This window comes from Leguminivora glycinivorella, chromosome 19, assembly GCF_023078275.1.
Source record: "Leguminivora glycinivorella isolate SPB_JAAS2020 chromosome 19, LegGlyc_1.1, whole genome shotgun sequence".
In the NCBI taxonomy this organism is placed as follows: domain Eukaryota; kingdom Metazoa; phylum Arthropoda; class Insecta; order Lepidoptera; family Tortricidae; genus Leguminivora; species Leguminivora glycinivorella.
The window spans coordinates 15,661,410-15,674,749 of NC_062989.1; the positions used below are offsets into that span (position 1 = coordinate 15,661,410).

General features: G+C 38.5%; 1 protein-coding gene across 2 annotated transcripts; it reads left to right on the forward strand.

Moving 5' to 3' along the window:
* The first annotated feature begins 2,177 nt into the window (after nt 1-2,177).
* On the forward strand, nt 2,178-12,702 carry LOC125236598 (malate dehydrogenase, mitochondrial). Of its 2 annotated transcripts, XM_048143459.1 has the most exons (7): nt 2,178-2,350; nt 2,493-2,703; nt 3,904-4,100; nt 10,155-10,278; nt 10,547-10,662; nt 11,415-11,507; nt 11,813-12,702. In XM_048143459.1, exons 1-7 carry the CDS (start codon nt 2,273-2,275, stop codon nt 12,020-12,022), a joined length of 1,029 nt encoding a protein of 342 aa, XP_047999416.1. In that variant the 5' UTR covers nt 2,178-2,272; the 3' UTR covers nt 12,023-12,702. The 2 variants fall into 2 exon arrangements, with proteins under 2 accessions (XP_047999416.1, XP_047999415.1); XM_048143458.1 differs by lacking the exon at nt 10,547-10,662 and having other exon boundaries at nt 10,155-10,394.
* The last annotated feature ends 638 nt before the right edge of the window (nt 12,703-13,340 follow it).

Sequence of the window (13,340 nt, forward strand, 5' to 3'; positions counted from 1 at the left end):
GCTTGTGTGATCAAGTGTTGCAAATCACATTCAGGAAGAAAAGAAAACACGCAAGAGGTTATATCATTTCATCGGTAAGTTTCTTGAGTTTTTGATAATATTTATTGATACGACCTGGCAGAAATATAAATGTACATATTAGTAGTTTATACAATTCAAATCTTATTCAATTCTGAATAGATTTTTGCATATTTTTTGGAAGTTTTCTCAAACTCCGAAAGGTTATGTTTTTTAGCATAGTGATGTGATGTGTTTTATCGACCTTGCAATAATAACCTATCAATATTCATACCTTAAAAACGCCATCAATGATTACTGTTCTTTGTTATGATTCTCTTGTTATTTAGCTATTTTACAAATTCAACTTTATATTTTTCTTAGATTTCCGAAGAAGAAGACCGGAAACACGAAGTTCAAGGTGCGATGCTCGCGGTTCCTTTAGGAACCGCGAGCAAACTCCCAAGACTCCACCAAAAAGAAGGCCAAGAAGCTGAAATGGAGCAGGCCCCGAGATGTCTCCCCAGGTGTCTACCTTTGACAATTGTACATAATCGTATTATATTAGATCAAATATCTCGGCGGTCGTCTGGCCGATTTTTAATTTAATTGTGTTTATTCCTGATAGATAGTTGATGATCCTGCTAAATTCTTATTTGTGATGTGTTCAAGTTCCTTGTGTGATTATGGCTTGTGTGATTAAGGACTGTAATTCACGTACATGGAGAAAAGAAAACTCCCAAGAACCTGCTGTGTTTCATTAATGAATTTCGGTCAGTTATTGATACTATTATTTGTAGGATCTAAACAAAGCATAAAATAAGATCTTTTCATAGTTTATATAATAACTACTACCATGTTAAATTATGTTCTGAAGTTTCTCCAAACTGTTTTTAGGTTATGTTTTTGTACTAGTGATGTGTCATTTTTATCGACGTCCCGACATTTGTAAACTCTATTGACATTCTTGCATTGAAAAGGACATAAAAATGATTAATGATGATCAGGTATCACAGACTGGGTAAATGGTAATGTAACATTTCTAGTGAATTAAACTTATAGTATTTTTTAGTTTTCCAGAAATTCTCAAACATTATTAAAAAGAAACTAAAAATAGGTGAAACTATTAAAATAATAAATTTTGGTACCTACACTGCCGTTTTGTTTCATTTTCTATTTGATAGAGAAAATATTATTGAGGTAAGTATAAGTAGATTCTTGAGTGGTGGACTAGAAATTAATAGAGGGATGCTACACGAATTAAATTACTTAGGTCTTTGCGTAAGGAGAAGAGAAGAATGTATTTATTTGTTTTATACTCGTATCTCCCATCTTCTATTTTTTACAAACTATTTAGGCCGATATTACACTATCATAGAAATATAGTCATAGACAACATGCCGTCCTTTTTATTCACGTTACAGAAAAAGGGAGGCATACAGACCTATGATCAGAGATATAGGTATGATAATGTAATATTAGGACTTGGTAAGAGAAGAGAAGTGACCGTTTATGTAGTTAAGTACATAAACAAACCATTTATTTGCAATCAGTAGGTACGGTTAGCCAAGAATGCAAGAATGTATGAATATATGACTTTCATAGCCAAAAAGCCACATAATAATCCAAATGAAATGTTTATATCAATATTGTATGTTTTCGTTACTTTTATATATATAACGTTTATATTATTTTTAAGGTGAGAACGTAAGTAAGTGCATATTTTATCGATAATTGAATCGACAAAGTAACATCCCTAGCTATCACAAAACCAGGGACCACCTACCAAAAAGAGAAATAACTAGCATATATCCATCCTTTTTCAATACATTATCTAAGTCATAAGGAAGTCAAGGACGAGTATATGCATTTTACACGAATTTTTATTAGGGGGGCTTGAGTAACTTCACTGTTTCTATCAGAATGGTCAGTGCAAACACGTTTAGTTACGATACTAAAAATTTGCTAATCCTTTACTGTTGAACATTTAAATATTATTATAAAACTTCATAAAATACATAGGAAAAAAACAAATAATATACTTGACGATATTTTCAATTTTTCAACGTTTTCCGGTTTTCCATTACAACTCTGATTTACGATATCTTGACGTGACGTGCCACTGCCACTGACGTTTGCATTACATCACGTCACGTCACCGTCACTAGTTATAGTAGTTATCTTCGAAAGGTCGGCAGGGTCAGTGGAAGTGATCGGCGAATATTTTAATTTTTCAATAAAATTCTGACACTTCCCTTTTAATACTCACGCAAAGATGTTCTCCCGCGTTCTGAAGCCCGTCGGCACACTCGCCGTCCAAAATGGAGCTAAGAGCTTCTCCACATCCCCTCAGGTATAATATCTTCTACCCCTTTTGCATTATGATTTTCTAATATATATAGTAATATTTATTTAGTACTGCGTTATAAACTTGTATTCTTTCTTTCGCCTGCCTTCGAAAGTGTCTGTAAATTTGACAAAAATGCTATTTTCAGAGGAATTTCAAAGTCGTGGTGGCGGGTGCGGCTGGTGGCATTGGACAGCCCCTGGCCCTGCTGATCAAACAGAACCCGCTGGTGACCCAGCTGGCTCTGTACGACCTGGCGCCGGTCACGCCTGGCGTGGCCGTGGACCTGTCCCACATGAACACCGTGGCGAAGGTCACTGGCCACAAGGGCACTGAGGAACTGCCTGCTGCCATCAAAGGTACGTTAGAATAATAATAAAAACATTATCTGAAGCATAAACGTAATCTGTGATTGATGATACAATGTTACATAACAACTTTTATAACCTATTTTTTTATATTTGATTCCAAATTAAATGACAGTTCTCAATGGTTTTTAAGTACATGTTGACCTTGTATACTTCTAAATAGCAAAATGTCTTAATATATTCTTATTTGAATATCATTTTATGATTGAGTTCTCCCAAAATGTAGTGACCTTGGCATTGTTGGTGGAAAATAACAGGTTATTTTTGTTATCTGTGTTTTGTAATATATTGGATGATTACACAGTTAACTACAATTTTATTTAATACAAAGTATTTTCAGGTTGCTTATAATAACGAACATAATAATTCTGATTGCTATTAACAATAATAGAGGCAAACCTCATTTAGGTTTGATGAATGATTTTGTTACTATTTTTGTTGTAAACTATATTGGTCAGAATCATTTTTTTGATTCTCAAATTATCTTTATTTAAATTTTCATTAGTTGTTAGTGCAATATCTTTTTTTTTTATTATTATAAATGGGCTTACTCTTGGCCACAGACTAGCCAAAGGCAAAGACATGGCCTATGATGGAGTGAGCTCGCCCAGAAGATGCCTGTTCACTCTTGATTGTTACATGTATGATAATTCTCTCATCATTGAGAATAGTGGACTAAACTGACAGGACAATGAACTCTTAGAAATGTATATGTCTCCAATACTTGTATTTCTTGAAGTAGGGGTGAATAGCTATTTCATTGTTTACTACAATATAGGAGATCACTGGTGGCCTAGCGGTAAGAGCGTGTGACTTTCGATCCAGAAGTCACGGGTTTGAACCCTAGCTCGTACCAATGGGTTTTTCAGAACTTATGTGCTTAAATGTCAATTGATATTTGCCTGTCACTTTTTGGTGAAGGAAAATATCGTGAAGAAACTGGACTAATTCCAATAAGGCCTAGTTACCCTTCGGGTTGGAAGGTCAGATGGCAGTCGCTTTCGTAAAACTAGTGCCTACTCCAGATCTTGGGATTAGTTGTCAAAAGCGAAGCCCAGGCTCCCATGAGCCGCGGCAAATGCCGGGATAACGCAAGGAGAATGACTATAATATCTCATTGAGTTCATTTCATGAAATAAATAATTTAATATTAAAAATAAATTGACAATCTAACTATAACCCTCATTTCAGGTGCCGACCTTGTGGTGATTCCCGCCGGCGTGCCCCGCAAGCCCGGCATGACCCGCGACGACCTGTTCAACACCAACGCCTCCATCGTCCGCGACCTGGCGCAGGTGGTCGCTGAGCAGTCCCCAAAGGCCATCATGGCTATCATCACCAACCCCGTCAACTCCATGGTGCCTATTGCCTCCGAAGTCCTCAAGAAGGTGAGTTGTTCTATATCTTGTGCCCCAATTGGTACCAAGCAGTGGATGAAGGTCATCATATCTACTATCACCTAGCCAGTTAACTCCGTGGTGCCTATTGCCTCTGAAGACTTCAAGAAGGTGTGTCACTATTACTTGTGTCCTGGTTACCAAGCTGACATGATATAGCTACTATCATGTAGGCAGTCAATTCCAAACTTGGCTATCTATTGCCTTGGAAGAACTGAAGAAAGTTACCACCACAATTTATTGCCGAAATGGGCTATTAACACCAAAAATTTATTTAATTGAATGTGGAACTTGTTCAGAAATCAAAATTTTTAAAACCCCCAACCGCGACATAGTAGACCGATTTTCATGAAACATGGCAAAAACACTCCCGATTAACTCAGCTATCAGACAAAAAAAAACTAAAAAAAGTTCATCCGTGCAGGAGCTACGATGTCACAGACAGACACACACACAGACAGACCGACAAACAGACAGACACGACAAACTTATAACACCCCGTCGTTTTTGCGTCGGGGGTAAGGTGTACTCCCTACACTTATATGTCGGTTCATTGCTATGTACAGGGTGACCCAAAAATACGTTGACAAAGAATAGTGAAATGTTAAAATAAACCAAAATATCGAAGTTACCGAAAATATTTTTTGGGCCTATATACTCATATTGTATATTTCTACATTCACCATCGATATTTCAACAGCATTCATGTCCATTTCGCAAGGTTTGCAATGTAGACCAATTGTGTAAAGACATTTTTTCCAGATTCATAAGCTCGATACGTTTCAGCGGACTTACGTAAATTCACCTAACTTAAAACTATACATTATAGTTTGTAATCAATCTTAAAACCCTAGCCCGTTTATTGATTACTAAAATTAGGATATTATACAAGCTAGACGTGCAATAAGTTAGACGAACGTCATACCAGAGGTGCAGCGGCATATCGTTAATTTTTTGTTCTAATATTTACGTTTGTACTTCAAAGCCAAAGGAGGATATTTTGAAAACGATTCGATTTATTTGGTCAAAAATGATTAAGTTTTCACATTTTAATTTGTAGGATAATCGTTCGTGTAACGACAGAAAAATAATTATACAAACATTTGTCAACGTATTTTTGGGCCACCCTGTACTTCTGTTGCTACAGAAAAAAAGCATAAAATTTTTAAAGAATGCAATTAAATGAATAAAGCTTCAATGTTACTTCAGACAGAAACTTACTCTTATCAGTAAAGTTAAATAAAATAGTCTTTGTCTTTTAATAAACTTGACCTTTATAATCTCTTCGGTTTTGCTACATACAAATATTTAACAGACTGATTAATTTTAATCCATACTAATATTATAAAATGTCATTTGATATTTGCCAGTCGCCCAGTCGCTTTTCGGTGAAGGAAAACATCATGAGGAAACCGTAATTTTTTTTTTATTGTTTTAGGGAATTTTAGGTCAATTGTACTCAGAATCACGAGTACTTTCAATCTCACTGGGAGACAAAAAGTGTCCCAGAATTTCCATACATTTTTTTTACTTTCCTCTTTTGTCACCCCATACAACATGTACGGAAAATGGTAACAAAATAAGAAAAAATCGAATGGGACAATTTTTTTAACTACTAGGATTGAAAAGGCTAGTAATTCTGAGTAGAAATAGCATTTTTTTTTTTTCAAAAACATCACACTTCATAAAAGTGGCAAAAAAAAAAAGAAATGCTCACTAATCCCAATAGCCGTGAGCCGTGGCAAATGCCGGGATAAAGCAAGGAGGATGATGACTAATATTATAAGTGGGAAAGTGTGTGTGTCTGTTTGTTTGTTCGTCTTTCATGGCAAAACGGAGCGACGAATTGACGTGATTTTTTAAATGAAGATAGTCGAAGGGATGGAGAGTGACATAGGCTACTTTTTGTCTCTTTCTAACTCCCCACTTCCCTAAAATGGGGAGTGGAAGTTTGTATGGATCATTCCGCAATTTTAGACTTTAACGCGAGACCTTTAGGCGAGCGAAGCCGCGGACAAAAGCTAGTGCAGTTATATTTCTAAATAAATCCTCAAGCTTAAATTTATTAAGAGCATTTCTTATTTTTTTGCAATTTTTTTTATTTTGATTTTTTTAGGGAATTTTAGGTCAATTGTTCGCGATTCTATCGCCACGCTACAAGTACATCCTGGCGGCCGCGAGTTCGCGGCCTAATCAGGGGTGGCGTGCGTTCTCACGGAACGCACGTTCGCACTTTCTATTGTTACATTACTTCGCGAATTTTTTTTAGGGTTCATATGCGATGTCCACGTGTGGAATGGCTAATTATGCTTAGTTAAATAGTAAAATAGGACAATCTTACAGAGATCTTATTAATTAAGTCCCACGGAAGAGTCCAATAAGGCTTGTGATGCTGAAGGCTTAAACAAAATAATAAATACTGTATATATACCTAGAAAGTGGGTACTTGAATATATAGTATAACATTTTATCTGAGAATTAATTCGTTTTAATCCATATAGGCAACCCTATCATCCGAAGCTGCGCACGTGCGGCTCGTTTCTTTGTTAGAATTTTGTAGGCATTTAAAAAGGCGGCATTTCGTGAACATCAAAGCAGTGGGCCTTCTGTACTTGTACTATTATATGTGCGAGTACTTTCAATCTCACTGGGAGACAAAAAGTGTCTTGTTACCCCACACAACATGTACGTAAAATGGTAACAAAATAAGAAAAAATCGTATGGGACAATTTTTTTAACTACTAGGAATGAAAAAGCTAGTGATTCTGAGTAGAAATAACATTTGATTTTTTTCAAATATATCACATTTCATAAAAGTGGCGAAAAAAAAAGAAATGCTCATATAAAGTAAAATAATGATCAACAAGGGCTTTAAGAAACAATGCTGTTCGATTACATCATGTTTATGGTAAATATCATTATATATAATACAGATAACAATAACGTCAATTCGGGTCATAGTGTTATTTGTTTCTTCTTAAACAGCTATAATCTCATAGATAACATAACACAATAAAGAGACAGTCTATTCATTCCTTTGGAAGCTGAAGTAAATTTCAAACTTACAAGTGCAATTTACTGTTAGTGATTCTAAATGTCATTTTAATACATACCTAGAATATATAACCTAACCCAAGCGCGGATCCAGATTCGTGCCCAAGGGGGGGGGGGGGGGGTCACGTGGTAAAGGCCCAGGCCCCAGATAGGGGGTCACGTGGTCTATTTGTAGGGGAAGGGGGGGGGGTCATGACCCCCTGGATCCGCGCATGACCTAACCACAAAATTAAAATTTTGAAAAAACCCTGACATAGTGGATCGATTTTCATCAAACATGGCTAAGAACACTCCCGACTAACTCAGCTTTTTAAAAAAAAAAACTAAATTTTAATTGGTTCATCCGTTCGGGAGCTACGATGCCTCAGACAGACACACACACAGACAGACAGACACGTCAAACTTATAACACCCCATTGTTTTTGTGTCGGGGGTTAAAAAGAAAATAAAACAAAAACTAGCTTTAATTTCCAAATATCAAAATATAATAAGAGTGTACACCCATCTTAAAGGCCAGCAACGCACCTCCAACCATACTGATGTTTCAGGTATATAATTTAGCCCATTCACCTACCTATTTCAAGTTACATATACACAATAAGTAATAAAATAACACATATCTTCCTTATCACAAGTTAGATAACTATCCACGCTGAGACCGCATGCCACTTTCCTCGCGCTATTTTCATTATATCACGTGAAGGAAATGACACATGTCATGTAGCCATTATATTATGTGATGTAATAATCTTTGTTTACTATAATCGTAAGATACTACGGTAGTGTTTATCAATGGCCTGATTTAATAGCGTGATTTTCTTAGCAATTACTTGTAACTAGTTTACTAAAGAATTCTAAATGGGTACTTAGTTTACTTTATTACACTATTTTTATTTTATTAGTACCTTTTCTCTTTTTTGTCTATGTTTAATTTTTTTTATGAATCATAAATCCTAGAACCTACAAGATCACAAGCAAAATAGACTTTTAACTTTTAGCTTAGTGAAATCTTTACAGTGCCCACAAATTATTACCTTTAGCACAGTATAAGAGATCATCCCCGACACAAGAGACGCATGTCCTGAGGCGCGGAATGGACGTCCGCGCCACGCCGCCTGAATGTAAGTTAAAAAACGTCTTCTCAGTACATTTTGTATAGGAAAGACGTAAGACGCGCCCCCAGGTGATGCGCCGCGCCGCCTGGAGCGCGCCAAGAGACGTTTCTTACGCGTCCCTTGCGCGTTCTTCCTATACAAAATGTACTGAGGAGACGTTTTTTAAATTACATTCAGGCGGCGTGGCGCGAACTTCCGTTCCGCGCCTCAGGACATGCGTCTCTTGTGTGGGGATGATCCCTAACAAACGTACGCCGCGCGGTGTGCACACAAGCGCGTCGTGTACGTACGCAACACATGCAAGCGGATTCGGATAAACGTGGATAAGAATAATATGCATAATGATAGTTTTCTTGTTTTCTGACTGATATAATGTTGTATTATAATACTAATAGTTATAGTTAATAGTATTAAATAACGACATCTTACTTTGGACGATGTCGACGAGTAACAATTCTAGTAATTTTGATCAACCACGTGCTTTTGCTTTCGACCTTTCGTGTCGCCGCTGCCGAAGAGTAACTACTGAGTCGTCCTTATACTGTGCCTTTAGGGTCGACAAGGCATATCTAACGCGCCGACGTAGTATATAATAAGATTAATAAGACAGTTCGGAAAAGTTGAGAATTCGCGTTAACTAAGACTAAGCTATATCAATATTCACCTCCGGAAAGCGAACTCGTTAGAGCTATTTCCGAAATCGCCGGAACAAATAAATAAATATACAAGAATTGCTCGTTTAAAGATACTAGATTAGATAGATAGGTATTTACAAAACGTTCATTGTCCTACTGATTGGTCATTCGTCATTTTTGCAAGCCTCGCACGCTGTTGATGGGCATTCAATCATATCCAATTACGTCCATTATGCATTATGGGGCAGCCAAGACGATACGCTATTGTCTTGCTAACAAATGTAGACGTTTGTGGTTCATGGACACGAAATATGATCTATTGTTTCAAGTCATTAAGTTGTTAAGACACATTACAAGTTACAACATCCCAATCAGTATTTTAACATGTCCTGAATACTGATATTTTAAGGCTACTAAAATAGTGACAGTTTAAGGCTACTAAAATGAACAATGATTTTTTCATAAATAAAAATCATATAAGTTATGCAATATTAATTTCAATCAATATTCCGGGTAATCTTGTGGTAAGGACGTCAGCCTGAGAGTCTCAGTACTGCTACTTGTCAATAGTCTCAGGCTGAGACTATTGACAAGTAGCACTACTGATCATTTACGCTATTTGACGCGTGAATGACGCTAAATGTCACTACAAATAACTTGAATTTACTGATGTATGGAGTTACAACTCTTCCCTTATTCCTCTATGCCTTCTCCATAATGCATGATATCAAAGAGGATCGAGTATTAAAGAGAGTTACTGTCAAAGTAAAATGTGTAATCACAGTGCATAGACTGCCATCTCTCGACACAGGCTTAAAACTTTTGAACCTCAGTTTTGACAATTTGGCCCATATTCTTAGCTTGATATGAAATGTCAAATATTAATATTGATAGCGTACCCCAAATGTGTATCGCCATCTAGCTCACCGTACCTTTTTCTGTATGGTTTTGGGGTACGTTTTTTTCTTAGAAAACATTTCAGGAAAACATCGTGAGGAAACCGGACTAATTCCAATAAGGCCTAGTTACCCTTCGGGTTGGAAGGTCAGATGGCAGTCCATTTCGTAAAAACTAGTGCCTACGCCAAATCTTGGGATTAGTTGTCAAAGCGGACCCCAGGCTCCCGTGATCCGTGGCAAATGCCGGGATAACGCAAGGAGGACGACGATTTGACTTGTGTTCATTAGAACAGCTTTAGTTTAGTTGTGTTATTTGACTAATAAAGTGAATTTTGTTTCCAGGCTGGCTGCTACGATCCCAACCGCGTCCTCGGCGTCACCACCCTCGACGTGGTCCGCGCCGCCGCCTTCATCGGCGAGATCAATGGCGTCGACCCGCAGTCCGTCCAGATCCCAGTCATCGGAGGCCACTCCGGAGTCACCATCATCCCCGTCCTCAGCCAGAGCAAGCCCGCTGTCAAGCTCACCGACCAGGGCAAGATTGAAGCTCTCACTAAGAGGATACAGGAGGCTGGCACTGAGGTGAGAGTCCTACAGTCATCGGAGGCCACTCCGGAGTCACCATTATACCAGTTCTTAGTCAGAGCAAGCCCACTGACCAGGGCAAGATTGAAGCTCTCACTAAGAGGATACAGGAGGCTGGCACTGAGGTGAGAGTCCTACAGTCATCGGAGGCCACTCCGGAGTCACCATCATCCCCGTCCTCAGCCAGAGCAAGCCCGCTGTCAAGCTGACCGACCAGGGCAAGATTGAAGCTCTCACTAAGAGACTACAGGAGGCTGGCACTGAGGTAAGACCCATAGGACACTCCAGAGTCACCAATATATCCTGGTGCTTAGTCACAGCAAGCTCACGGTCAAGCTCACCAACCAGGGCAAGATTGAGGCTCTAACCAAGAGAATACAGGCACTTAGGGAAGACCCATACGACACTCTGGAGTCATCAATATGACGGTGCTTAGTCAGAGCCAGCCGGCTATCAAGCTCACCGACCAGGGCAAGATTGAAGCTCTCACTGAGAGAATGCAGGAGGCTGGCACTGAGGTGGGACCCCTGTTAAACCATAGATAAAGTATCAAACAAGAGCTTTAAACCTTTTCAACGCCACATAGTGTCTTAACACAAACGCTGTCACTCAGCTGCCACAAAGCTGAATCGAATTTTACTGAATTCTAACAAGTAAATCTATGTTTTTGTGGTCTGTGACGGATTAATCCGTCGTTGACGTTATCAAATTGGACCTGTACTTTGGATAAATGTTAATAAAGATCATCATTAAGGGCCAGTTGCATCAACCACATTTGACAGACACATCATCGTCACGCAGCAGACGTCTATGGAACTTCCCATACCATAAAATTTAACGAACCCTTTAATAGAGACAGACGGTTTGGTGCAACCGGCCCTAAGACTGGTATCAGAGTGACTCAAGTGCTTATTAAATTTGTACAGCGAACAGGGTTGTGTATAATCATTGCTAAGGTAGAAACACTAGAAACTACAGGGAAGGAAATAACTAAAGTGAGCGTACTGTTGATTGCAGGTGGTGAAGGCCAAGGCCGGCGGCGGCTCCGCGACGCTCTCCATGGCGTACGCCGGCGCGCGTCTCGCCAACGCTGTTCTGCGCGGTCTAAACGTAAGTTTATATTATTTTCACTCCTCGGATTTTATATTATTTTGTACAAAAAACGTCCGCCTGTCGAGGGAAACGGTAAAAATTCTATCGGGACACTTGCGGTAGCTCTATTGACAGAGCAATGGTGATCCAGAGTCACAAAACTCACAATCGTGATCCAAGTTTCCAATTTTCCTGAATCATGGTTGTTTTCTATGTATACATTTATTTTTACATTGCTTAGTCATTAATTTAAAGCTAAATCGATCTGTGTGACATGTAAAATGCCCCTATTATTTATAAAAATACCACCTTTACTTACCCAGGGCGAGTCCAACGTGGTAGAATGCGCGTACATCAAGTCGGAGCTGACCGAGGCGTCCTACTTCGCCAACCCCGTCGTCTTCGGCAAGAACGGCGTCTCCAAGAACCTCGGCTACGGCTCCCTTAACGCCTACGAGCAGCAGCTGCTCAAGGAAGCCATCCCCGAACTCAAGAAGAACATCGTCACCGGCGAGAAGTTCGTTAACAAGTAGACGGTGAAGTTAGCTACGTGTCGTTGTGACTGGTTCAAGTTTTTGAAACTTTAGCCGTTCTAAATACAAAAATGTCTTTGTAAAAGACTTCTGGGTGGCTAGAGGACCGTACGAAATGGAAACTGTGATTTTGTAGCGGTAACAATATTGGGACTAGGTTAAATTTTCTTAACCTTCATACCTAAATATTAGCAAATTTTAACTAGTCACAACGACATTATAAAATAAGTAGAAGGCCAGGCGGATCAACTTAAGTTTAAGTTAATTAAGTGTCGACCGTTACTAAAATATTTATTTAAATTATTACTATCAAGTTTTTTTAAAGAAAATTTTTTTTAATCATTTTTTTATCTGGAATTGTTATAAGCTGATACCATAATACAGTATTGAATCACTATTATCCAGTCTGGCCCATTGGTAGCGTGGTAGCTATAAAACCCCCGTATATACGAATACATTTAGTATTTTCAATATTTTCATCTGCATTTCTAGCAAATTTCGATGCCTCCAGACCCTTAAAATGAATGTTTTTGTAGTGTCTAAGGGTATTGATATTAAACCAAGTATTGTGGTCGAGGTATTACGTAGCACCGATTGCCAAAGTTACCATGTTTGCGTGAGGACGAGTGTTTGTAAATATATTGAGTGCACGATGTGGTAATAAAAGTTACTACATTTAATATTTTGTTTTATTTTCCTTGAGAAACATTATTTTGGTGTAACATCCCTATACACATAAGTTAGACTGCCTATGTCCGTTACGATAGTTACACAGATCGGAGGCTTTATGCACAGTGAGCTGCAAACTTTCATGGGGAAATGATGAGTAAATTCATTGATAAATTCGCCATGCACTTTTGCAACTCACTATACAAGAGGGTGTCATGGCCTGACGCAAAATCCTCATAGCACTTATGAACACGTCACTTTTGCTACCCTGGTTTTTCACATCACTTAAAAGAAAATTTCCATATAATAATTATGTAATAAAAATATTGTACGTAACTTTTTTTTAATGTGTCCTTGAACATGTATCGCTTTGGTCCCTCGTAGCAGGGAGGAAAAGTGCCACTTTGCTCCTTCCTAGCAGGGAAGAAAAGACCTCTTTCCGAAATGGTGATGTGAAAAACTTATTGTAGCCACATTTGGAACAAAGTTATACCCTTCACTGGCCGTTCACAAGTCCACAGATCACGTCGTATACCCTCAAATACGACTGTTTCTCATAGAACTCGATGTATATTTCCACCATCAGCAGCACCAGGTAGGCAGAGAACACGGTCACTCCCGTCCAAGACCGCTCTTTAGGGTTGCTGTA

What these genes read in the sequence shown, in the direction of transcription:
- LOC125236598 (XM_048143458.1), top strand. Translation starts at nt 2,273, where the DNA reads ATGTTCTCCCGCGTTCTGAAGCCCGTCGGCACACTCGCCGTCCAAAAT. An exon ending in GCTTCTCCACATCCCCTCAG is followed by an intron (nt 2,351 to 2,492) that starts GTATAATATCTT and finishes TGCTATTTTCAG; the next exon opens with AGGAATTTCAAAGTCGTGGT. An exon ending in CTGTTCTGCGCGGTCTAAAC is followed by an intron (nt 11,508 to 11,812) that starts GTAAGTTTATAT and finishes TTACTTACCCAG; the next exon opens with GGCGAGTCCAACGTGGTAGA.